The 24,904-nt window shown below is 42.4% G+C and overlaps 1 protein-coding gene across 7 annotated transcripts in view; it reads right to left on the bottom strand.

Moving 5' to 3' along the window:
- The window catches only part of LOC138740832 (spectrin beta chain, non-erythrocytic 1-like), a 393,831-nt gene that overhangs the window by 86,721 nt on the left and 282,206 nt on the right, over positions 1 to 24,904 (bottom strand). For all 7 annotated transcript variants that reach the window (XM_069894022.1, XM_069894016.1, XM_069894017.1 and 4 more), the window contains one exon: positions 13,984 to 14,074. In XM_069894022.1, coding sequence (XP_069750123.1) covers positions 13,984 to 14,074 — 91 coding nt within the window. The remainder of the gene's footprint in view (positions 1 to 13,983; positions 14,075 to 24,904) is intronic.

The following is a 24,904-nucleotide window of genomic DNA, read 5'->3' as shown; positions in this document are numbered from 1 at the left end:
TAGAGGTGAGAAAACAGGCCAAAAGATTGTTCAGTCTGCTCTGTCAAAATCGTAATATTACTCGCAAAGGAACTTCACCCTCCTCTCCAGCTACCTGTCTGCTCTGCACCATCAATGCCCCATTCACAACAAGAGTCGGGCCATGGTGGGAGACTCCATGTCATAGCCCAGAACCACAGGACACTACAGCACAAAAATAGGTCCTTCAGCCCTTCTAGTCTGTGCTGAACTATTTTTTGGCCTAGCCCCGCTGACCAGCACCCTGTCCATATCCTGTCATGTATTTGCCCAAATTTTTCTTAAATGTCAAAATTGACCCCGCAATTACCAAAGCGCCCCGGGACACTTTCTGACTGCCGATCCTGCTTTGTGATCACACTGCTGGAGAGAAATGCCAGCAATTCCACCAGATCTTCCTCGAGATAACCAAAGAGGCCAGCGCCAGCACTGGATCCATCTGTGGAGGGTAGCAGTTAGCAGACTTTGACAGTGGACACAATTCCCTACGAGGGGAAAGAAGAAATGGGCTGCCTAGAAGGATCTGAACTACAGCAAAATCACCGGTATCTGGCACCTAAGGGGATTGGTAGATGTCGGATAAGTGAATTTTCCGGTTGCTTGAGACTCTGTGTTGCGAGATTGGCAAACTGACCACAAAGAGGTGCCAATTTAAAATTTTAATTCTTTACCTATTTATTTTCCACTATTTATTTTTGCTGCCGGTTGATTGAATTCTGGGTTACGGGGATTTTACTCTACCTCCAACCCCTGAACTTGGAGAAATGGAACAAGTCTACAATGCACCACACAACCTTCGGTGGCAGCAAGATTCGGATCATTGGACACCTCTACTAACTTGTCAGGGTTCTTAAATTTGGCAGAACCATTCTGTGAGCTTAGCTTTGTAGCCATGATTGAACGGGCAGAAGAAAACAACAAAAATGGATTTTAGTGAGACACAAAAGTCTACAGATGCTGTGATTGTCATTTAAACACACAGAAATGCTGGAGCAACTCAATAGGTCTCACAGCGTCCATAGGAGGTAAAGATATATTACTGTCGTTTCGGTCCTGAGCCCTTAATTTTTTTAAAAATGTTGACATACAACACGGTAACAGGCCATTTCCACCCATGACTCCGTGCTGCCCAATTTGGTACATTTTGAATGGTGAGAGGAAACCCATGCCGACACAAGGAGAGTGTACAAACTCTTTGCAAATAGTGTGGGATTCAAACCCTGGTCTGGTCCCAATTGCTGGTACCACCGTGGTATAAGCAAAAAATAGGAAGGCATCAGAATAAAGACTAAAGAATGGGAGGTTGGATCCACAGGCAAGTGTTGTTAATTGGATAGGATAAGAGGAAAGGTGAGGATTGATTTGGGCTCTGTGGACAGAGAGAGTGAGAGCTGGGTAAAGGTGACAGAGGTGGGGTGGATTTAAGGGAAATCGAAGAAGCCGATATTAATACCACTCAGTTGGAGGTGCCCAGTCAGAAGATGAGGTGTTGTTCCTCCAGTTTGTGGGTGGTCTGTCTGGCAGTGCATGAGACCATGGGCAGACATGTCAGCAAGGGAATGGGTCAGGGAATTGAAATGGGTGGCCGCTGGGGGATCCATGCTTTGCGGAGGACAGAGCTGAGGTGCTCAACCAAGCCATCTCCAATGTAGAGGAGACTACAGCAGGAGAAATGGAATTGAACTCAGATCAATTTTCCCCAAAATGCCACCAGCTTTTGTACAGAGTTCATTTTTTCCCCCAAATGGTTGTGAACGTAACTGTTCCCAGATTTTACTCTTGAAAGGCCTCTCCTTGATTTGAAAATTTCCAGAAAAGAAAAGGTTTTTACTATCCAAGGATGTTTGAATGGGGTTAAGGATCTTATTTATTACTAATGAGCAGGATACCCGGGATTGCCTGGGAAATAATACACTCAGTTGTTGACTACATGGTTGAAGCAAAATACCCAAAAAACTTCATGGTAATTCTTCATAAATATATTTTTTCTGTTTCCTGCCACCTGCTCCTTGTTTGCCTGGAGGCCTGAGCACTGAGACGGGCCTGGTGTTGCTGTTCTGTTTTCCACTGCCTGCCCTTTGCCTGTCTGCAGGCCTGAGCACTGAGACAGGCGTATCGCTGCTGTCCTGTTTCTTGCTGCCTGCTCCTCGCCTGTTTGGAAGCATCAACAGCGAGGTGAGTCTAATGTTCCTCTCCCGTCTCTTGCTTTCTCCTTTTTCCAACTCTACAGGCTTGTGAAGAGCTTCTGCTGGAGTTGCTTTGCTTTTTTGGGGCCCAGATGGAACTGGGTTGGGTTTCTGAATATACAATGATGCACAGCCCTGTAACTAATTGAGGTGCCCCTGGGGCAAGTTCAAACTTTCTTTTGAACTTTAGAACTTCATATGACCTTAAAGGCTAAATTCAATGTGGTTATGACACATTCAGCATTAAATGTAACCACAATTATAGTAAACAGTGATGCAAGTCAGTGTTAGTAAATACTTGTATAATAAACAGTAATGCAGCCGGTCACAAAAACTTTTAAACTTCATATGACCTTAAAGATTAAATTCATTGAAATTCAACATGGTCATGTCTTTCAGCATCAAATGTTTCCCCGAATTATTATTGAAATTCAACATGGTCATGTCTTTCAGCATCAAATGTTACCCCAAATTATTATTGAAATTCAACATGGTCATGACTTTCAGCATCAAATGTTTCCCCGAATTATTATTGAAATTCAACATGGTCATGACTTTCAGCATCAAATGTTACCCCGAATTATTATTGAAATTCAACATGGTCATGATTTTCAGCATCAAATGTTACCCCAAATTATTATTGAAATTCAACATGGTCATGATTTTCAGCATCAAATGTTACTGCGAATTATTATTGAAATGTTACCCTGAATAATTATTGAAATTCAACATTGTCATGACTTTCAGAATCAAATGTTACCCCGAATAATTATTGAAATTCAACATGGTCATGACTTTCAGCATCAAATGTTACCCCAAATTATCTCTTTGGATACTTCTATAGTGTTCCAAATTGATTTGCATGGAGAACAGACAAATAAACGGACAGACATGTACATATATATATATATATATATATATTAGATATGAAAGATTAATCATTATTTATCAGTGAATATTTATTTTATGTATTTGCAGTCAAAACGACACTTCTTTGAGTTGTTTAGTTATGGGCAATTAGAAATTCTGCCTGCTCTGCAGGAAAATTAATCATAGGGTTGATGTGATGTTACCTAGGTACTCTTGATAATAAATCTGAACTTGAAAATGATGAGAAACAATGTTATAAATGGAGGCAGTTGTTAATTTGACCCCTTATTTTTGCTACACCATTCAATCATATCTTTTATCTTCACCTCCGATGGACGAGATGGGACCTGCTGAGTTTCTCCAGCGTTTTTTCTACTATCGCAGTGTTATGTTTAATCTCCACACATCTTTACCTCCGATGGACACTGCGAGACCTGCTGAGTTTCTCCAGTGTTTTTACTACTGTCTCAGTGTCATGTTTCACTCAACACATCTTTACCTCCGATGGATGAGATGGGACCTGCTGAGATTCTCCAGCGTTTTTACTACTGTTGCAGTGTCATGTTTCACTCCACGCATCTTTACCTCTGATGGACGAGATGGGACCTGCTGAGTTCCTCCAGTGTTTTTACTACTGTCACAGTGTCATGTTTAACTTCACACATCTTTACCTCTGATGGACGAGATGGGACCTGCTGAGTTCCGCCAGCGTTTTTACTACTGTCACAGTGTCATGTTTCACTCCACGCATCTTTACCTCCGATGGACATTGCGAGACATGCTGAGTTTCTCCAGTGTTTTTACTACTGTCTCAGTGTCATGTTTCACTTCACACATCTTTACCTCTGATGGACATTGCGAGACCTGCTGAGTTCCTCCAGCGTTTTTACTACGGTCAGTGTCATGTTTCACTCCACGCATCTTTACCTCCGATGGACATTGCGAGACCTGCTGAGTTCCTCCAGTGTTTTTACTACTGTCTCAGTGTCATGTTTCACTCCACGCATCTTTACCTCCGATGGACATTGCGAGACCTCCTGAGTTTCTCCAGTGTTTTTACTACTGTCTCAGTGTCATGTTTCACTCCACACATCATTACCTCCGATGGACACTGTGAGACCTGCTGAGTTCCTCCAGTGTTTTTACTACTGTCTCAGTGTCATGTTTCACTCCACACATCTTTACAACCGATGGACATTGCAAGACCTGCTGTGTTTCTCCAGGGTTTTTACTACTGTCTCAGTGTCATGTTTCACTCCACGCATCTTTACCTCCGATGGACAATGCGAGACCTGCTGAGTTCCTCCAGTGTTTTTACTACTGTCTCAGTGTCATGTTTCACTACACACATCTTTACCTCCGATGGACATTGCGAGACCTGCTGAGTTCCTCCAGTGTTTTTACTACTGTCTCAGTGTCATGTTTCATTCCACGCATCTTTACCTCCGATGGACATTGCGAGACCTGCTGCGTTCCTCCAGTGTTTTTACTACAGTCACAGTGACATGTTTCACTCCACACATATTTACCTCCGATGGACATTGCGAGACCTGCTGAGTTCCTCCAGCGTTTTTACTACTGTCACAGTGTCATCTTTCACTCCACGCATCTATACCTCCGATGGACATTGCGAGACATGCTGAGTTTCTCCAGTGTTTTTACTACTGTCTCAGTGTCATGTTTCACTTCACACATCTTTACCTCCGATGGACATTGCGAGACCTGCTGAGTTCCTCCAGCGTTTTTACTACTGTCACAGTGTCATGTTTCACTCCACGCATCTTTACCTCCGATGGACATTGCGAGACCTGCTGAGTTCCTCCAGTGTTTTTACTACGGTCTCAGTGTCATGTTTAACTCCACGCATCTTTACCTCCGATGGACATTGCGAGACCTCCTGAGTTTCTCCAGTGTTTTTACTACTGTCTCAGTGTCATGTTTCACTCCACACATCATTACCTCCGATGGACACTGTGAGAAATGCTGAGTTCCCCCAGTGTCTTTACTACTGTCTCAGTGTCATGTTTCACTCCACGCATCTTTACCTCCGATGGACATTGCAAGACCTGCTGTGTTTCTCCAGGTTTTTTACTACTGTCTCAGTGTCATGTTTCACTCCACGCATCTTTACCTCCGATGGACATTGCGAGACCTGCTGAGTTCCTCCAGTGTTTTTACTACTGTCTCAGTGTCATGTTTCACTCCACACATCTTTACCTCCGATGGACATTGCAAGACCTGCTGAGTTCCTCCAGTGTTTTTACTACTGTCTCAGTGTCATGTTTCACCCCACGCATCTTTACCTCCGATGGACATTGCGAGACCTGCTGCGTTCCTCCAGTGTTTTTACTACTGTCACAGTGTCATGTTTCACTCCACACATCTTTACCTCCGATGGACCATGCGAGACCTGCTGAGTTCCTCCAGTGTTTTTACTACTGTCTCAGTGTCACGTTTCACTCCACGCATCTTTACCTCCGATGGACATTGCGAGACCTGCTGAGTATCTCCAGTGTTTTTACTACTGTCTCGGTGTCATGTTTCACTCCACGCATCTTTACCTCCGATGGACATTGCGAGACCTGCTGAGTTTCTCCAGTGTTTTTACTACTGTCTCAGTGTCATGTTTCACTCCACGCATCTTTACCTCCGATGGACATTGCGAGACCTGCTGAGTTTCTCCAGTGTTTTTACTACTGTGTTAGTGTCATGTTTCAGTCCACGCATCTTTACCTCCAATGGACATTGCGAGACCTGCTGAGTTTCTCCAGTGTTTTTACTACTGTCTCAGTGTCATGTTTCACTCCACGCATCTTTACCTCCGATGGACATTGCGAGACCTGCTGAGTTCCTCCACTGTTTTTACTACTGTCTCAGTGTCATGTTTCACTCCACGCTTCTTTACCTCCGATGGACATTGCGAGACCTGCTGAGTTTCTCCAGTGTTTTTACTACTGTCTCAGTGTCATGTTTCACTCCACGCATCAATACCTCCGATGGACATTGCGAGACCTCCTGAGTTTCTCCAGTGTTTTTACTACTGTCTCAGTGTCATGTTTCACTCCACACATCATTACCTCCGATGGACACTGTGAGACCTGCTGAGTTCCTCCAGTGTTTTTACTACTGTCTCAGTGTCATGTTTCACTCCACGCATCTTTACCTCCGATGGACATTGCAAGAGCTGCTGTGTTTCTCCATGGTTTTTACTACTGTCTCAGTGTCATGTTTCACTCCACGCATCTTTACCTCCGATGGACATTGCGAGACCTGCTGAGTTCCTCCAGTGTTTTTACTACTGTCTCAGTGTCATGTTTCACTCCACACATCTTTAACTCCGATGGACATTGCAAGACCTGCTGAGTTCCTCCAGTGTTTTTACTACTGTCTCAGTGTCATGTTTCACTCCACGCATCTTTACCTCCGATGGACATTGCGAGACCTGCTGCGTTCCTCCAGTGTTTTTACTACTGTCACAGTGTCATGTTTCACTTCACACATCTTTGCCTCCGATGGACGAGATGGGACCTGCTGAGTTCCACCAGTGTTTTTACTACTGTCTCAGTGTCATGTTTCACTTCACACATCTTTACCTCTGATGGACGAGATGGGACCTGCTGAGTTCCTCCAGCGTTTTTACTACTGTCACACTGTCATGTTTCACTCCACGCATCTTTACCTCCGATGGACATTGCGAGACCTGCTGAGTTTCTCCAGTGTTTTTACTACTGTCTCAGTGTCATGTTTCACTTCACACATCTTTACCTCCGAAGGACATTGCGAGACCTGCTGAGTTCTCCAGCGTTTTTACTACTGTCACAGTGGCATGTTTCACTCCACGCATCTTTACCTCCGATGGACATTGCGAGACCTGCTGCGTTCCTCCAGTGTTTTTACTACTGTCTCAGTGTCATGTTTCACTTCACACATCTTTATCTCTGATGGACATTGCGAGACCTGCTGAGTTCCTCCAGCGTTTTTACTACTGTCACAGTGTCATGTTTCACTCCACGCATCTTCACCTCCGATGGACATTGCGAGACCTGCTGAGTTCCTCCAGTGTTTTTACTACTGTCTCAGTGTCATGTTTCACTCCACGCATCTTTACCTCCGATGGACATTGCGAGACCTCCTGAGTTTCTCCAGTGTTTTTACTACTGTCTCAGTGTCATGTTTCACTCCACACATCATTACCTCCGATGGACACTGTGAGACCTGCTGAGTTCCTCCAGTGTTTTTACTACTGTCTCAGTGTCATGTTTCACTCCACGCATCTTTACTTCCGATGGACATTGCAAGACCTGCTGTGTTTCTCCAGGGTTTTTACTACTGTCTCAGTGTCATGTTTACATCAACGCATCTTTACCTCCGATGGACAATGCGAGACCTGCTGAGTTCCTCCAGTGTTTTTACTACTGTCTCAGTGTCATGTTTCGCTCCACACATCTTTACCTCAGATGGACATTGCAAGACCTGCTGAGTTCCTCCAGTGTTTTTACTACTGTCTCAGTGTCATGTTTCACTCCACGCATCTTTACCTCCGATGGACATTGCGAGACCTGCTGCGTTCCTCCAGTGTTTTTACTACTGTCACAGTGTCATGTTTCACTCCACACATATTTACCTCCGATGGACATTGCGAGACCTGCTGAGTTCCTCCAGCGTTTTTACTACTGTCACAGTGTCATGTTTCACTCCACGCATCTATACCTCCGATGGACATTGCGAGACATGCTGAGTTTCTCCAGCGTTTTTACTTCTGTCACAGTGTCATGTTTCACTCCACGCATCTTTACCTCCGATGGACATTGCGAGACCTGCTGAGTTCCTCCAGCGTTTTTACTACTGTCTCAGTTTCATGTTTCACTCCACGCATCTTTACCTCCGATGGACATTGCGAGACCTGCTGAGTTCCTCCAGTGTTTTACTACTGTCTCAGTGTCATGTTTCACTCCACGCATCTTTACCTCCGATGGACATTGCGAGACCTGCTGAGTTTCTCCAGTGTTTTTACTACTGTCTCAGTGTCATGTTTCACTCCACACATCTTTACCTCCGATGGACACTGTGAGACCTGCTGAGTTCCTCCAGTGTTTTTACTACTGTCTCAGTGTCATGTTTCACTCCACGCATCTTTACTTCCGATGGACATTGCGAGACCAGCTGATTTTCTCCAGTGTTTTTACTACTGTCTCAGTGTCATGTTTCACTCCACGCATCTTTACCTCCAATGGACATTGCAAGACCTGCTGTGCTTCTCCAGGGTTTTTACTACTGTCTCAGTGTCATGTTTCACTCCACACATCTTTACCTCCGATGGACATTGCAAGACCTGCTGGGTTCCTCCAGTGTTTTTACTACTGTCTCAGTGTCATGTTTCACTCCACGCATCTTTACCTCCGATGGACATTGCGAGACCTGCTGCGTTCCTCCAGTGTTTTTACTACTGTCACAGTGTCATGTTTCACTCCACACATCTTTACCTCCGATAGACATTGCGAGACCTGCTGAGTTCCTCCAGCGTTTTTACTACTGTCACAGTGTCATGTTTCACTCCACGCATCTTTACCTCCGATGGACATTGAGAGACATGCTGAGTTTCTCCAGTGTTTTTACTACTGTCTCAGTGTCATGTTTCACTTCACACATCTTTACTTCCGATGGACATTGCGAGACCTGCTGAGTTCCTCCAGCGTTTTTACTACTGTCACAGTGTCATGTTTCACTCCACGCATCTTTACCTCCGATGGACATTGCGAGACCTGCTGAGTTCCTCCAGTGTTTTTACTACTGTCTCAGTGTCATGTTTCACTCCACGCATCAATACCTCCGATGGACATTGCGAGACCTCCTGAGTTTCTCCAGTGTTTTTACTACTGTCTCAGTGTCATGTTTCACTCCACACATCATTACCTCCGATGGACACTGTGAGACCTGCTGAGTTCCTCCAGTGTTTTTACTACTGTCTCAGTGTCATGTTTCACTCCACGCATCTTTACCTCCGATGGACATTGCGAGACCTGCTGAGTTCCTCCACTGTTTTTACTACTGTCTCAGTGTCATGTTTCACTACACACATCTTTACCTCCGATGGACATTGCGAGACCTGCTGAGTTCCTCCACTGTTTTTACTACTGTCTCAGTATCATGTTTCACTACACACATCTTTACCTCCGATGGACACTGTGAGACCTGCTGAGTTTCTCCAGTGTTTTTACTACTGTCTCAGTGTCATGTTTCACTCCACGCATCTTTACCTCCGATGGACATTGCGAGACCTGCTGAGTTTCTCCAGTGTTTTTACTACTGTCTCAGTGTCATGTTTCACTCCACGCATCTTTACCTCCGATGGACATTGCGAGACCTGCTGAGTTCCTCCAGTGTTTTTACTACTGTCTCAGTGTCATGTTTCACTCCACACATCTTTACCTCCGATGGACATTGTGAGACCTGCTGAGTTTCTCCAGTGTTTTTACTACTGTCTCATTGTCATGTTTCATCTCCACACATCTTTACCTCCGATGGACACTGTGAGACCTGCTGAGTTTCTCCAGTGTTTTTTTTCTACTGTCTCAGTGTCATGTTTCACTCCACGCATATTTACCTCCGATGGACATTGCGAGACCTGCTGAGTTTCTCCAGTGTTTTTACTACTGTCTCAGTGTCATGTTTCACTCCACGCATCTTTACCTCCGATGGACATTGCGAGACATGCTGAGTTTCTCCAGTGTTTTTACTACTGTCTCGGTGTCATGTTTCATCTCCACGTATCTTTACCTCCGATGGACATTGCGAGACCTGCTGAGTTCCTCCAGTGTTTTTACTACTGTCTCAGTGTCATGTTTCACTCCACGCATCTTTACCTCCGATGGACATTGCGAGACCTGCTGAGTTTCTCCACCGTTTCTGTGTTTTGCCTGATCCTTTTCCTGCATTAACCACATATCCCATAAACATCCAGAGGTGTTGTACCCTCTCCTGAAATCATCCCTCCGCTGCCTTGGGAATTCCAAAGCTTCGCTCCCTTCAGGGTAAAGAAATTTCTTCTCACTTCTGTCATTATCAGCTGATTCATTATAAGACTTTGGTTGCTGGTTCCAAATATCATCTTCCCAGCATCGAGCTTGCCAAACTTAAGCTGGTTTCAGGTGGCCAGAATACCTGACTGTAAAGCCGCCTTTTCTACCCCAATGCGGCTGTCGGGTGGCCACCTGAAAGTGGAGAACCCAGCCAGGAGGACCACTTACCTAACCCCTCCTCCTGTAGGTATATTCTCCAGCTCAGAGCATCACCTGGTGCACCTGAAAGCAGCAGTGGGACTGCGGCCACAGTCCACAGGAGCCAGCGTTCACTCGGACGCGGCTCTCCTTCAGTTGGCACATACAGGTGACAGAAAGGCATCTTCTCTCCGGCTGCGTCTGCTGGTGCATTATCTGCGGCAATTGAATGCTGCCGATATAGTTTCTTCTAAACTGCTTAATATCTCTGCACAGGACAAGTCCCCCATCGCAGGAAGCAACATGGCGAATCTTTGTTGTGCTCTTTCTGGCACAACTATATCCATTGCTAAGAAGGGAGGAACAGGCCTGTGCAGCAAAATAGTCCAGCTTCAGTCTCACAAGGGCTCCAGTAATATCTTTGACTTAGTCATCTTGAAGAAGTCTTCAAGGTTACAAAACAGCCTTAGGGGTTGGTGTCTAGGCACTGAGAATCTTCATGCAACAAAGTACTCAACATGACTAATATCCAGATATGTAATGTAATATACATTGCTGTGTCCCAAATATTATGGTGCCCTGAAATGAGAGCACTGTGTATACAAAGTCCTGTACTTTCTACATGCACAAACCAAGGTGGGCATAAGTAGCCTTGAATAAAATCTGCAAGGTGCACTTTAATCACATTGAAATGTTTGATTACAAATTTAAAACTGTAGAGGACGGGGGCAAAATAAAAGAAGTATCTTTGTCCCAAACATTATGGATGGTTTCAGATAAAATGCCATGAAGCCTCAGCAGATTGATTCCAGGGATAAGAATGAGAGAGGGTGGGGAAACTGCAGATTTAAGCAGACTTGGTTTGTATTTTCATGAGCCTAGATGACCTCACTGAACCATAATAATTCTTGTGGAGACTGGCAGGATGGATGTTTTCTCTGGCTCAGCTATTTGAGGCATGTTTTCTATGGCTTGGGATTGCAGTTTCAAAGGAAGGATTCATTCAGGACAGAAGTGAAATGTTTTCACTCAGAGGACATGAATTTTTGGAATTCAATATCCAAGAGAGCCTCAGAGACTCTGAGCAGTCAAAAAAGAGACAATAGATTTTTGGATATCACGGTTAGTTCGGGAAAAGAGATGGCAAGGTAAAGAATCAGACACTGCTATGAATGGTGGTACAGGCTCAAAGGCCAGAATAGCCCAAGATGGCGGCACTTACGATCAGCAGCAGCCACGAGGGGCCGCAGACTCTGGGGAAGCGGAGTTCTGGCACAGGGCACCAGAAAACGGGGAGAATGCTCCGTTTGAGACGGAGCAGCAGAGGGGACGACCCCTCAGGAAGGTGACCACAGTGGCAGACCAGTGAGGGTCTCTCCGAGTGAAGAACACAGGGGCAGCAGGCTGTTGGGGACTCGAGATGAGGAAACTGCGCAGGCTGCGGGCGACTGCAGTTGAGGGATTCACACCAGGCAACGGACTGCTGGAGACTGGCTGAAGGGGTACCAGGTATTGGATTCAGAATGCGAGAGGGTGCCAAGGGAGCTGAAGGTATCCTGATCGCATCAGAGGTTTAAATCTGGGGCTCAGGCTAACTATGATTTGGCCTGTGTGTGGCTGCGGGAGCAGTGGAGGAAAATCCATAGACTCCCAGGGACTCTGAGTGGACTCTCGTTTACTTCTCTTTCCACTGTAAGAGGCGCTTCTGGCAATTTCTGCCGTGGGGGAATATGTTTGCCTTATGACAGACTAAAGCAAATTTTGTATAATATTGCACTGTTTTTAATTACATGACAATAAAGGAATTTTGAATTTTTTGTTCTTTTCGTCTTATCTGCAGACATAACCTGGCTCATCCGATATTGGAATCGCACAGGGTTGGGCAGCATTTCACGAGGGGTTGCAGAATCTGGGGGAGGAGCAGACCAGCACAAGGGAGCAGAAATGGGGCGAACACCCCCCTGATGAGAAGCAGAAGCACGGGAGACGACCCTACAGGGATGGTGGACATGGCAGTGGTTCAGCAAGGAGCTCAGCAGCTGAAGGACTCCCACAGGCTGCGGGCGACTTGATGGCAAAGGACCCTTGCAGGCGGGCTGCTGGAGATTGGCTCATGGGAATGGGATTTGAGAGGGTGCCGAGGGCAAGAAGGGCACCTGAAGGTTTAGAGCTCGGGCTGCCGATGGTTTGAACAGGAGACTGTACGGCTGCAGAAGCTGCGGGAGCGCTGGACTCAGTGTCTCTAAGGGGACTTTTTGCTTCTCTTTCTCCAATTGTTAGGAGCGTTGGGCAATGCTCATAGCGACGCTTTGCTTGCCTCACCGCAGGGAGCGGTTGAAGCATATCATGTATATTACATTTTTATGTACAATAGTATTACGTGAGAATAAAAGGAACCTTGAAGTGGAGACCGCTGGCCCTCTGTGTCTGAGTCAGCTAGTTCTGAACATTTGCTCTATTCTCAAAACACTGCAAGTAGTTCATTTAGAAGTACAAAATACAATTAGAGTAAAATCCCTGCTATCTGGCACCTATGGGGATTGGTAGATGCCGGATCAGTGAATTTACTGGTTGCTTGAGATTGCCTGATTGGCGAACTAACAGTGAGGCGTGCCAATTATAAACTTCTGCATTTTTTTTGCTGTTTATTTTCTGTGGTTTTTTTTTCGCTGGTTGCTTGAGGCTGCCGGTCACTTGAATTCTGGATTATAGGGGTTTTATCCTGTTCAAAAAAATTGCAACTGAATTTGATGCTCTGGAGAGAATAACTTGAACTATTTTTGAGTACACTGTTAGACTTGGAGTTAAACAGGAAAGTCTGCAGATGCTGTGATTGTGTTATGCACAAAAGTGTTGGAGAATCACAGCAGGTCACGCAGCATTTATGGAAACAAAGGGTGGCCAACATTTTGGGCCAGAGCATTAAGATTCCTGCTGTTCCACATAAAGATACTAAATGGTACAGTAAAATCCTCATTATCTGGCATCTACGGGCATCACGCATCTCGGACATGCAAATTTTCAGGTTGATTGTAACAGTGTTGGGCTAGCCACTGCGTTAACCAAATAATTAACCCTCTTCCCCAGGTTTACAGATAAAACCTTCCTAATATATTTAATACTAATAAAAATAAAGAATCTTACTAGGCAGGGATAGGGAGACACTTTGGGAGAGTTGCCTGAGTGGCATCAACCAACTCTGCATCCTGGTGTCCCAGTCAGGCTGTCAGCACAACCCGACTCACCTCCACGCCAGTGTCCCTGTCTGGCCCTCAGTGCAACCTGACTCACCTCCAGGAAAGATTCCCGGTCTGGGCCCTCAGCACACCTTCCTCGGGCTGACAACCCAGCCCACCTCCATGCAAGTGTCCCAGTCAGGGCCTTGATGGACCTTACTCGTACTGACAACCCGGCCCACCTCCTCGCAAGAGGCTACAGCGAAAAGAATGCGTGTGCATTGAGGGGCATTGCTAGTTCAGCAGGTGTCCAATGAGGTCTCAGTGCTCCCCCGTGGGGTCCATCTGCTGAGTCTTATTCATCCGATTTATTTACTCCATTCTTTTTCAGCCAGTTGTTTGAGTTTACAGTTGACTGAATGTCTGATAATGGGGATTTTACTGTACTGTCAATGAGGAGTCTGTACATTTCAAGTCTCCCGGCAATATAACACAGTCAAATCAAACAGAAGTTACCTCCTGACAATCCTGAAGAAACTTCTGCAGCTCCAGGTTATCCTTGAGCCTTCCAGCAAGCTCACTGGCAGTTTGGCGATTCCTCCTGTGCCTGAAATTATAAGGTACATTTGAAATGAATCAACGAAGGCCCCAGCAGGAAGGAAACCTGCAGGGTAGAAAGGTTGGGAAAGCAATAATCCCAGAGAAAATACCTTCTATTCAAAGTGACTGGGAGAAACGGCGGCATGGTTAGCGCCAGCAACCTGGGTTTGAATCCAGCCGCTGTCTGCAAGGAGTTCGTACATCCTCCCCGTGTCTGCAGAGGTTTCCTTCGGGTGCTCCAGTTTCCTCCCAACCTTCAAAATGTACTGGGGGTTGTAGGCCAGTTGGGGTATTTGGGCACTCTGGGATCGTGGGCCGGAAGTTATTGTGTTGTATGTCTAAATTCTAAAATTCCAATGGTATCATGAAAGAGATTTCTAAGTAAATGACTTTTTAATACCAATTCACATCATGACGAACTGGAGGGACCTAGCAGATCAGGCATCATCCATGGAGGAGAATGGACAGTCAACATAATGGGTCAGAAGCCCCAGTTAATTTAACATATATACTTCTCAATCTCATGTAAAGGCCGATCCCCTATTTTTGGCCAAAAAAATCTGGAATTTTCCATATATCTTGTGTAAAAGTTGACCCTAGTCTCTTGTCTAAGTGTAAGGTAAAAACATCATGAGTTGGGACCGGAGAAGGAGTCACCCAGTACTAAGGAGTAACAGGATGCAGGTGTGACCTTGTACACTCAAGATAAGTGTGGCAATAACAAGATGATGTGCAGCAGACTAACAGAGAAGGGTAGCAACAGCTTATTCATTGGACAATGTAATGGTATGATAATTTACTAAGTGCGTGTCCTGGGGTATAAAAAAACACCACTTGCTGATATCGTTAGAATGCGCCTTCTCCAACTAACACTGTTAGTTGCTAGTGTTACAATCGGTAATAAAGAACCTTGATTTCGACTCAGTCTGGTGTCTGACTCACTCATTCTCAAACAAAGCAGACCTAACATAAGTCACGGAGCTCCCGATGCCTCTAACGTGGATTCTTGATTCAGCCCTGCCCGCCTGTCCAAGCTCCTGCCTAGACTTAGACTGCCCATCGGTGCTCCCAACAGATGTAATACGGACTCTTGCCTTGGTCCTGGCCGCCCGCCCATTGGAGCTCCTGACACTTCCAATGACACAAATACCTATCGCGGTTTCGATCTCCCGCGTGGTGGGACGTGCGTTTTGATGTGCAGACTCTGTATTATTACTTTAATTCATCGTGGTTTTGCTCTTTATTCGTTTAAAGATCATTTGGACTTCTGCTACTGATACAGTATTTTAGATTCTAGTGTGAATTTCAGCCCCTCCAAAGCAGTATTCATGTAATAGTTAACCCCATAAATTTAACATTTAAAAAGGGTCTACATAATTTGGTTTTTAAATGAGTATATATGGTACATTAACACCTGTAGAAGACAGATAATAGATCATTACAGCACAGAAACAGGCCCATTTGGCCCTTCTAGCCTGTGCCGAACCATTTTTCTGCTGTCCCACTGACCTGCACCCGGACCACAGGGCTCCGTACCTCTCCCTCCCACGTACCTGCCCAAATTCTTCTTAAATATTAAAATTGAGGGGAGGAGTCACGTGATGGAGTAGTGGCCGGACGGTGAACTCCAGCCCTCTCCAGAAAAGTCGGGAAAAACAAAGGAAAACACAAAGGCACAGAAATAAAAGTTACAGAAAAGTGAGTATAAAGGTGGAAAGAAGATGGCGACAAAAAAAGAAAAATCGAAAGCAACGGTAAGAAGAGAGGAAGAGAAGACAAAGGAGGAAAAAGGTGAAGGCCTTACCTGTCCGAAGAGGCCCGCTGTGGAGAGAGAAACCCGCTCCCTCAGGTCGGTAAATAATGGACTACAAAAATGGCTCGCTGAGCCAAGTAAAAGTGCGCGATGCGAATGAAAAAAAACACACCGACGGGAGGGGGGACCAGCTGGGGAGTCGATCTCCACAGCCGGCAACGACAGCTGCAGAACACCTGCAGCAAGAAGAGACCACAGAAGACAATAGAAACAAGAAAGAAGAGAAGGAAAGGGCAACAAAGAAACAACAGATGGCCAACCCAGAGGAAGAAGAAGAGGAAGAGGAAGAGTACAGTGAAATAGAAGAAGAAAAGAAAGGCAAGATAAAGGATATACTTTCTCTTATTAAAGGATACATGGAGTCATTTAAAGAATGGCAAACACAGGAATTTAAGGATTTAAGAAAAAGAATAAACAACACAGAAGAGAAAATGAATAAAATAGAGATGACCTTAACAGAAATGGGGAAGAAAATGGACAAGATGGAAGAGCGGGCAGTAGCAGCAGAAATGGAGGTAGAAGACTTAAAAAAGAAATTGGAGGAATCTAATAAAAAAACTAAAGAGACACAAGAACTACTAGCTCAAAAAATAGATACAATGGAAAATTATAACAGAAGAAATAACATAAAGATAGTGGGCCTTAAGGAAGATGAAGAAGGCAAGAATATGAGGGAGTTTATAAAAGAGTGGATCCCTAAGACCCTAGGATGTCCAGAACTACAGCAAGAAATGGAAATAGAAAGGGCACATAGAGTATTGGCCTCTAAACCACAACCACAACAAAAACCAAGATCTATTGTAGTAAAATTCCTAAGATATACTACAAGAGAAAAGGTACTGGAGAAGACAATGGAAAAAGTAAGAGAGGGCAACAAACCACTAGAGTATAAAGGGCAAAAAATCTTCATTTATCCAGATATAAGTTTTGAACTCCTAAAGAAGAGAAAAGAGTTCAATACAGCAAAGGCGATTTTATGGAAGAAAGGGTATAAATTTATACTAAAGCATCCAGCGGTATTGAAAATATTTATTCCAGGACAACAAAACAGACTATTCTCGGATCCAGAAGAAGCACGAAAATTTGCAGAACAATTACAAAAATAGACTGAGGGAGGAAGACGGGTAATGAGAGTAAAAATGATCACGATTGATATGTATGTGGGTAAAGACAAAAATAGACTGAGGGATGAAGACGGGTAATGAGAGTAAAAATGATCACGATTGATATGTATGCGGGTAAAGAGGTATAAGAGTGAATAGAGACAATGTGCATACGTGAATGTATCTGTACTTAGAGAAAAATATAGATAGTATAGACAAGAATTAATAAGGGAAGGTAATGGAATAGAGAGAATAAGGAGGGAATTAAAAGAGTGACCTTTGTGACATATGAAAAGTGAAATCTTTTCTGGGGGGGGGGCGGGGTGAGGGGAAATAGCGGTCACTGCAAAATCAGTTGACGCTTGCGAGTGGATTCGCAAATCCAAATGGAGAGGGGAGATGTGGTTGTCCGACAAGGGATAAAGGACAACTCAGGAGGGGAAGGGGAGATTGGGGATAAATAAGATAGAAATAGGAGAATAAGGAAAATGTTGGATGTTGTAGGAATGTTGTCTTATAAAGAGTTGAAAATAAGAAAACAGAAATGGAAAAGGAGGAAAGGTAATGATGGAAAAACGGAAAGAGAAGATAAACAAAATATAAAAGGGCTACGCTGAACTATATGACTTTAAATATTAATGGAATACATAACCAAATTAAAAGGAAGAAACTACTAAATTTAAATGAATAAATGTATTCCATTAGAAAAAATAACATATAGGTTAAGAAATAATATTGAAATATTCAAACAAGTATAGGAGCCTTACATTAAATACAATAGCGAAAACCTACCGGGGACAAACATTACCTAAGTTGATGGAAGGAGAAGGAAAGAAAAGAATGGACTCAGTAGAATTTCTGGTGTATTTTTGTTGAATGACAACATTGTCTGACTGGCTTAATGCAACCTAGATTGTATACCTAAAATGGATGAGAGGGGGGGGTGGGGGGGTGGCTTGGGAGGAGGGGGGGGGGGGGAGAAAAAGTCACTGTATATGTGTGAAAAAGAAATAGTGTATATCATGGCTAATGTGATTTATGGTGTGAAAAATAAAAAATTTTAAAAAAAAATTTTAAAATTGAGCCTGCATTCACCACTTCAGCTGACAGCTCATTCCACACTCCCACCACTCTCTGTCTGAAGAAATTCCCTCTCATGTTCCCTCTAAACTTTTCCCCTTTCATCCTTAGTCCATGTCCTCTGGTTTGTATTTCACCTACCCTCAGTAGAAAAAGCCAACGGACATTTACTCTCTCTATCCACCTCATCATTTTAAATACATCTATCAAATCTCCCATCATTCTTCTGCGCTTGAGAGAATAACGTCTTAACCTGTTTAACCTCTGTAACTCAGTTCCTGAGGTCTGGGCAATATCCTAGGAAATCTTCCCTGCACTCTTTCAATCTTATTGATATTTTTCCTGTTAGATGACGAAAACTGCACACAAATACTCCAAATGTGGCCTCACTAATGTCTTATACAACTTTACTTTAACATCCCAACTTCTATACTCAATACTTTGATTTATGAAGGCCAATATTCCAAAAGATCCCTTTACAACCCTATCTTCCTTTAACACCACATTCAGGGAACTATGTATCTATATTTCTTTCCAGAATCATTCTCGTGTACTTGAGCCACACCAATTCAAAGTCAAAAAATATTAACTATTTGGTTCAGAATAACATAATAATTGGTAATGTAGTGGTCAAAGAAAGTTGTCTATGGGTGGGGGAGTCACGTGATGAAGTAGTGGACGGTGGGGGAACTCCAGCCCTCTCCAGAAAAGTAAAAAAAAGATAGAGAAAAAAACAAAGGCACAAACATAGAAACCATAACAAAGTGAAAGTGAAAGTGTGGAGAAAATGGCAGCGAAGAAAGAAAAACCAAAAACAACAGGAAGAAAAGAAGAAGGAAGGACGTTGGAGGAGGAAGGTGAAGGCCTTACCGGTACGAGGAGGCCCGCCGTGGAGAGAGAAGCCCGCTCCCTGAGGTCAGTGGAAATCCCGAACTCAGGACTACAAAAATGGCTCATGGAGCCAAACAAAAGTGCGCAAGGCAAAAATAACACTGACGGGAGGGGGGACCAGCTGAGGAGTCGATCTCCACAGCTGAAACAGACAACTATAACACAACAGCAAGAGGAAAACATAGAAAATAACGAGAACAAGAAGGAAGAGAATAAAAATAAGAAATCAAAGAAACAACAGATGACCAACCCAGAGGAAGAAGATCAACATCAAGACAATTTTAATAAAAATAAGAAGACCAAAAATATCCAACAAAATAAAATAAACAACCCAACAAGAAAACCAGAAGAGACAGAGGTAAAGGACACAGATCCTGGAGTAGACTCAGAAGAAGAGGAGGAAGAACACAGAGAAATGGAAGATGAAGGGAAGGGCAAGTACATGGATATATATTTTTTTTAAGAATATCTTTTCTTTGGCTTGGCTTCGCGGACGAAGATTTATGGAGGGGGTAAAAAGTCCACGTCAGCTGCAGGCTCGTTTGTGGCTGACCAGTCCGATGCGGGACAGGCAGACACGATTGCAGTGGTTGCAAGGGAAAATTGGTTGGTTGGGGTTGGGTGTTGGGTTTTTCCTCCTTTGCCTTTTGTCAGTGAGGTGGGCTCTGCGGTCTTCTTCAAAGGAGGCTGCTGCCCGCCAAACTGTGAGGCGCCAAGATGCACGGTTTGAGGCGTTATCAGCCCACTGGCGGTGGTCAATGTGGCAGGCACCAAGAGATTTCTTTAGGCAGTCCTTGTACCTTTTCTTTGGTGCACCTCTGTCACGGTGGCCAGTGGAGAGCTCGCCATATAATACGATCTTGGGAAGGCGATGGTCCTCCATTCTGGAGACGTGACCCATCCAGCGCAGCTGGATCTTCAGCAGCGTGGACTCGATGCTGTCGACCTCTGCCATCTCGAGTACCTCGACGTTAGGGGTGTGAGCGCTCCAATGGATGTTGAGGATGGAGCGGAGACAACGCTGGTGGAAGCGTTCTAGGAGCCGTAGGTGGTGCCGGTAGAGGACCCATGATTCGGAGCCGAACAGGAGTGTGGGTATGACAACGGCTCTGTATACGCTTATCTTTGTGAGGTTTTTCAGTTGGTTGTTTTTCCAGACTCTTTTGTGTAGTCTTCCAAAGGCGCTATTTGCCTTGGCGAGTCTGTTGTCTATCTCATTGTCGATCCTTGCATCTGATGAAATGGAGCAGCCGAGATAGGTAAACTGGTTGACCGTTTTGAGTTTTGTGTGCCCGATGGAGATGTGGGGGGGCTGGTAGTCATGGTGGGGAGCTGGCTGATGGAGGACCTCAGTTTTCTTCAGGCTGACTTCCAGGCCAAACATTTTGGCAGTTTCCGCAAAGCAGGACGTCAAGCGCTGAAGAGCTGGCTCTGAATGGGCAACTAAAGCGGCATCATCTGCAAAGAGTAGTTCACGGACAAGTTTCTCTTGTGTCTTGGTGTGAGCTTGCAGGCGCCTCAGATTGAAGAGACTGCCATCCGTGCGGTACCGGATGTAAACAGCGTCTTCATTGTTGGGGTCTTTCATGGCTTGGTTCAGCATCATGCTGAATTTTAAGAATATATGGAAACAGTAAAAGAATGGCAGTCACAAGAATTCAGTGAAATAAAAAGAAGAATAAAAAGTACAGAAGAAAAAGTGAATAGATTAGAGATGATCATGACAGATATAGGAAAAAGAGTAGACAAGGTGGAAGAACGAGAAACAGCCATAGAAATGGAAGTAGATGACTTAAAAAAGAAATTAGAAGAATCTGATAAAAAAGTTAAAGATACACAGGAGCTGTTAGCTCAGAAGATAGATATAATGGAAAATTATAATAGAAGAAACAATATAAAGATAGTGGGCCTTAAGGAAGATGAAGAAGGCAAAAATATGAAAGAATTTATAAAATAATGGATCCTCAGGGTCCTAGGAGGGCCAGAATTACAGGAAGAAATGGAAATAGAAAGGGCACACAGAACATTAGCCCCTAAACCACAACCACAACAAAAACCAAGATCCATTCTAGTAAAATTCCTAAGATAAACAACAAGAGAAAATATATTGGAGAAGGCAATGAAAAAAATAAGAGAGGACAAAAAACCACTGGAATACAAGGGTCAAAATTTTTTTTTTCTATCCAGATATAAGTTTTGAACTCCTGAAGAAGAGGAAGGAGTTCATTGCAGCAAAAACGACCCAATGGAAAAAAGGTTATAAATTTATGTTAAAATACCCAGTGGTACTTAAACGATTCTCGGATCCGGAAAAAGCACGAAAATTTGCAGAACAACTACAAAAAGACAGAGAGTTGAAGAGATGTAACAAGAACAAAAATGACAACAAACTATATATTTATATATATATAAAATAGAGTATAAGTAAGAACTAAGAAAGGAAAGAAAGGGAAGAAAGGAAGTAAGGAGGGAATTAAGAGAGTGACCTTGGTTATATATAAAGATTAAAATCTTTTCTGGGGGGTGCTGGGTGGGGAAGAATAACAGTCATTGCGAAATCAGTTGACGCTTGCGAGCGGATTCGCAAATCCAAATGGAGAGGGGAGATGTGGTTGCCCGACAAGGGACAAAGGGCAACTCAGAAAGGGGCTGGACTATTGGGGTTAAAGGAATTTTAGATATGAGAATAGTGGAAATATTTTATGTTTTAGAAATGTTGTCTTACAATGTGTTCAAAAAAAGAAAGCAGAAATGGATAAGAAGGGAAGTTGGTGATGAGGAAACGGAAAGGAAAGATAAACAAAGTATGGAATGACTATGTTGAACTACATGACTTTAAATATTAATGGAATACATAACCAAATCAAAAGGAAGAAACTGTTAAATTTATTGAAAAAATAAAAAAATCGATATAGCATTCGTACAAGAAACATATCTAACTGAAGTGGAACACAAGAAACTAAAGAGAGATTGGATAGGACATGTAACAGCAGCATCATATAATTCAAAAGCCAGAGGAGTAGCTATATTAATCAATAAAAATGTACCAATCAAAATAGAAGAGGAAATAATAGATCCAGCAGGGAGATATGTAATGATAAAATGTCAGATATATTCAGAATTTTGGAATTTACTCAATGTATATTCACCTAATGAAGAAGATCAAAAATTTATGCAAGATATCTTTTTGAAGATAGCAGATACGCAAGGGAACAGGTACGTAAGGGATTTTAACCTTAATTTGGACTCAAACATGGATAAAACTGGAAAAAAAAACTAACAGAAAGAACAAAGTAACCAAATTTATAATTAAATCGATGCAAGAAATGCAACTTTTGGATATATGGAGGAAACAACACCCAAAGGAAAAGGAATATTCATATTATTCGGGTAGACATAAAACATACTCAAGGATAGACCTATTCCTGTTATCAGCCGACATTCAAGGGAGAGTTAGGAAAACGGAATATAAAGCCAGACTATTATCGGATCACTCACCCCTGTTATTGGCAATAGAGCTAGAGGACATCCCACCAAGAATGTATAGATGGAGATTAAACTCCATGCTACTTAAAAGTCAGGATTTTAGAGAATTCATTGAACGACAAATTAAAATGTACTTTGAAATAAATACGGAATCAGTGAAAGATAAGTTTATACTTTGAGATGCAATGAAAGTGTTCATCAGAGGGCAAATAATAAGTTATGTAACTAAGATGAAAAAGGACTACAATCGGGAAACAGAACAGTTGGAAAGGGAAATAACAAATATAGAAAAAGAATTAGCAACAAAGGAAGATACAACTAAAAGAAAAGAATTGGCAGATAAAAAATAAAATATGAAACACTACAAACATATAAGGTGGAGAAGAACATAATGAAGACAAAACAGAAATATTATGAGCTAGGAGAAAAAATGCACAAAATTCTAGTGTGGCAGCTTAAGACAGAACAAACTAAAAGAATGGTATTGGCATTAAGGAAAAAGGACAAACAAATTACATATAATCCAATGGAGATCAATGAAAACTTCAGGGAATTCTACGAACAACTATATCAAACTGAAAACGAAGAGAAAGAAGACAAAATAGATGAATTTCTAACTAAAATTGAACTACTGAAATTACAAACAGAGGAGCAAAATAAATTAATAAAACTATTTGAAATAGAAAAAGTACAGGAGATATTAAAAAAAACTACCGAACAATAAAACACCAGGAGAGGATAGATTCCCAATAGGATTCTATAAAACATTTAAAAACTTATTAATTCCTCCCCTCCTGGAAGTAATCAACCAGATTGATAAAACACAAAGCATACCAGATTCATGCAAAACAGCAATAATTACAGTAATACCAAAGACAGGGAAAGATACACCAGCACCAGCGTCATATAGACCAATATCTCTACTTAACACAGATTATAAGATAATAGCTAAACTATTAGCAAACAGATTGGCCAACTATGTACCAAAAATAGTAAATCTAGACCAAACTGGATCCATTAAAAAAAGACGAACAACAGACAATATCTGTAAATTTATTAACTTAATTCACGCAGTAGAAGGAAATAAAACTCCAACAGTAGCGGTTGCTTTAGACAGAGAAGTCTTTGACAGAGTAGAATGGAATTATTTATTCAAAGTACTACAAAAATTCAGCCTACCAGAGAAATATATTAATTGGATTAAAGCATTATATAAGGGGCCATTGGCGAAAGTGACAGTAAATGGATATATATCAAAACAATTTAACTTAAGCAGATCAACAAGGCAGGGATGTCCACTATCTCCATCACTCTTCGCGTTAGCTATAGAACCACTAGCAGAATTGATAAGAACAGAAAATAAAATAAGAGGGATAAAAATAAAAGAGAAGGAATATAAAATCAGTCTATTTGCAGATGACGCTATAATATACTTAACAGAACCAGAAATATCAATAAAAGAATTGCATAGGAAATTGAAGGAATATGGAGAACTATTGAGGTACAAGATCAACGCAAATAAAAGTGAAGCAATGCCAATGAATAATGCGGATTTTACAAAGTTTAAGAAAGAATCGCTATTTAGATGGCAAACACAAGTAATCCGATACCTAGGTATACAACTAAATAAAAATCTCGGCCATCTATATAAACTAAATTACCATCCATTAATGAAAAAATTACAAGACGACTTAGAGCATTGGAAAGACTTACCACTAACACTGATAGGAAGGATAAACTGTATTAAAATGAACATTTTCCCAAGGATACAATACCTATTTCAGTCATTACCAATTCACCTAACAGAGAAATTCTTCAAGGAGTTAAAGAAAATAATAAGGAAATTCTTATGGAAAGGGGGGAAACCGAGGATAGCACTAGATAAATTAACAGAATGGTACAAACAAGGAGGCTTACAATTACCAAACTTTAAGAATTATTATAGAGCCCCACAATTAAGATACCTATCAGATTTTTATCAAACAAGGGAAAAACCTGATTGGACCAGGTTAGAACTAGATAAAATAGGGGAGAAGATACCTGAACATATACTATATAAATGGGATGAAAAATTGGTGCAACATAGGAATTCACCGGTATTGCATCATCTGCTCAACATTTGGAAGAAGATTCATGTAGAAAGGAATAAAACAAATTACCAACCACCAAAATTAATATTGACGCAAAATCAGCTAATCCCTTTTACAATAGATAACCTTTCCTTTAGAGAATGGGAGAGAAAAGGGATCAAAAGAATAGAAAATTGTTTTTCGGGAAATAAATTATTATCCTTTGAACAAATGAAGGATAAATATAATATAACTCACGATACAATGTTTGCATACTACCAACTGAAAACCTACTTGAAGGACAAATTGGGAAACAGTCTGAGGTTACCAGAAGGAAGCAATTTTGAATATGTGATTACAGACACAATGATAATTAAAAAATTTGTAACAAACAT

Source organism: Narcine bancroftii, chromosome 8 (genome assembly GCF_036971445.1).
Source record: "Narcine bancroftii isolate sNarBan1 chromosome 8, sNarBan1.hap1, whole genome shotgun sequence".
In the NCBI taxonomy this organism is placed as follows: domain Eukaryota; kingdom Metazoa; phylum Chordata; class Chondrichthyes; order Torpediniformes; family Narcinidae; genus Narcine; species Narcine bancroftii.
The sequence above is the reverse complement of the archived record's forward strand: the minus strand, read 5'-3'. Positions and strand labels throughout refer to the sequence as shown.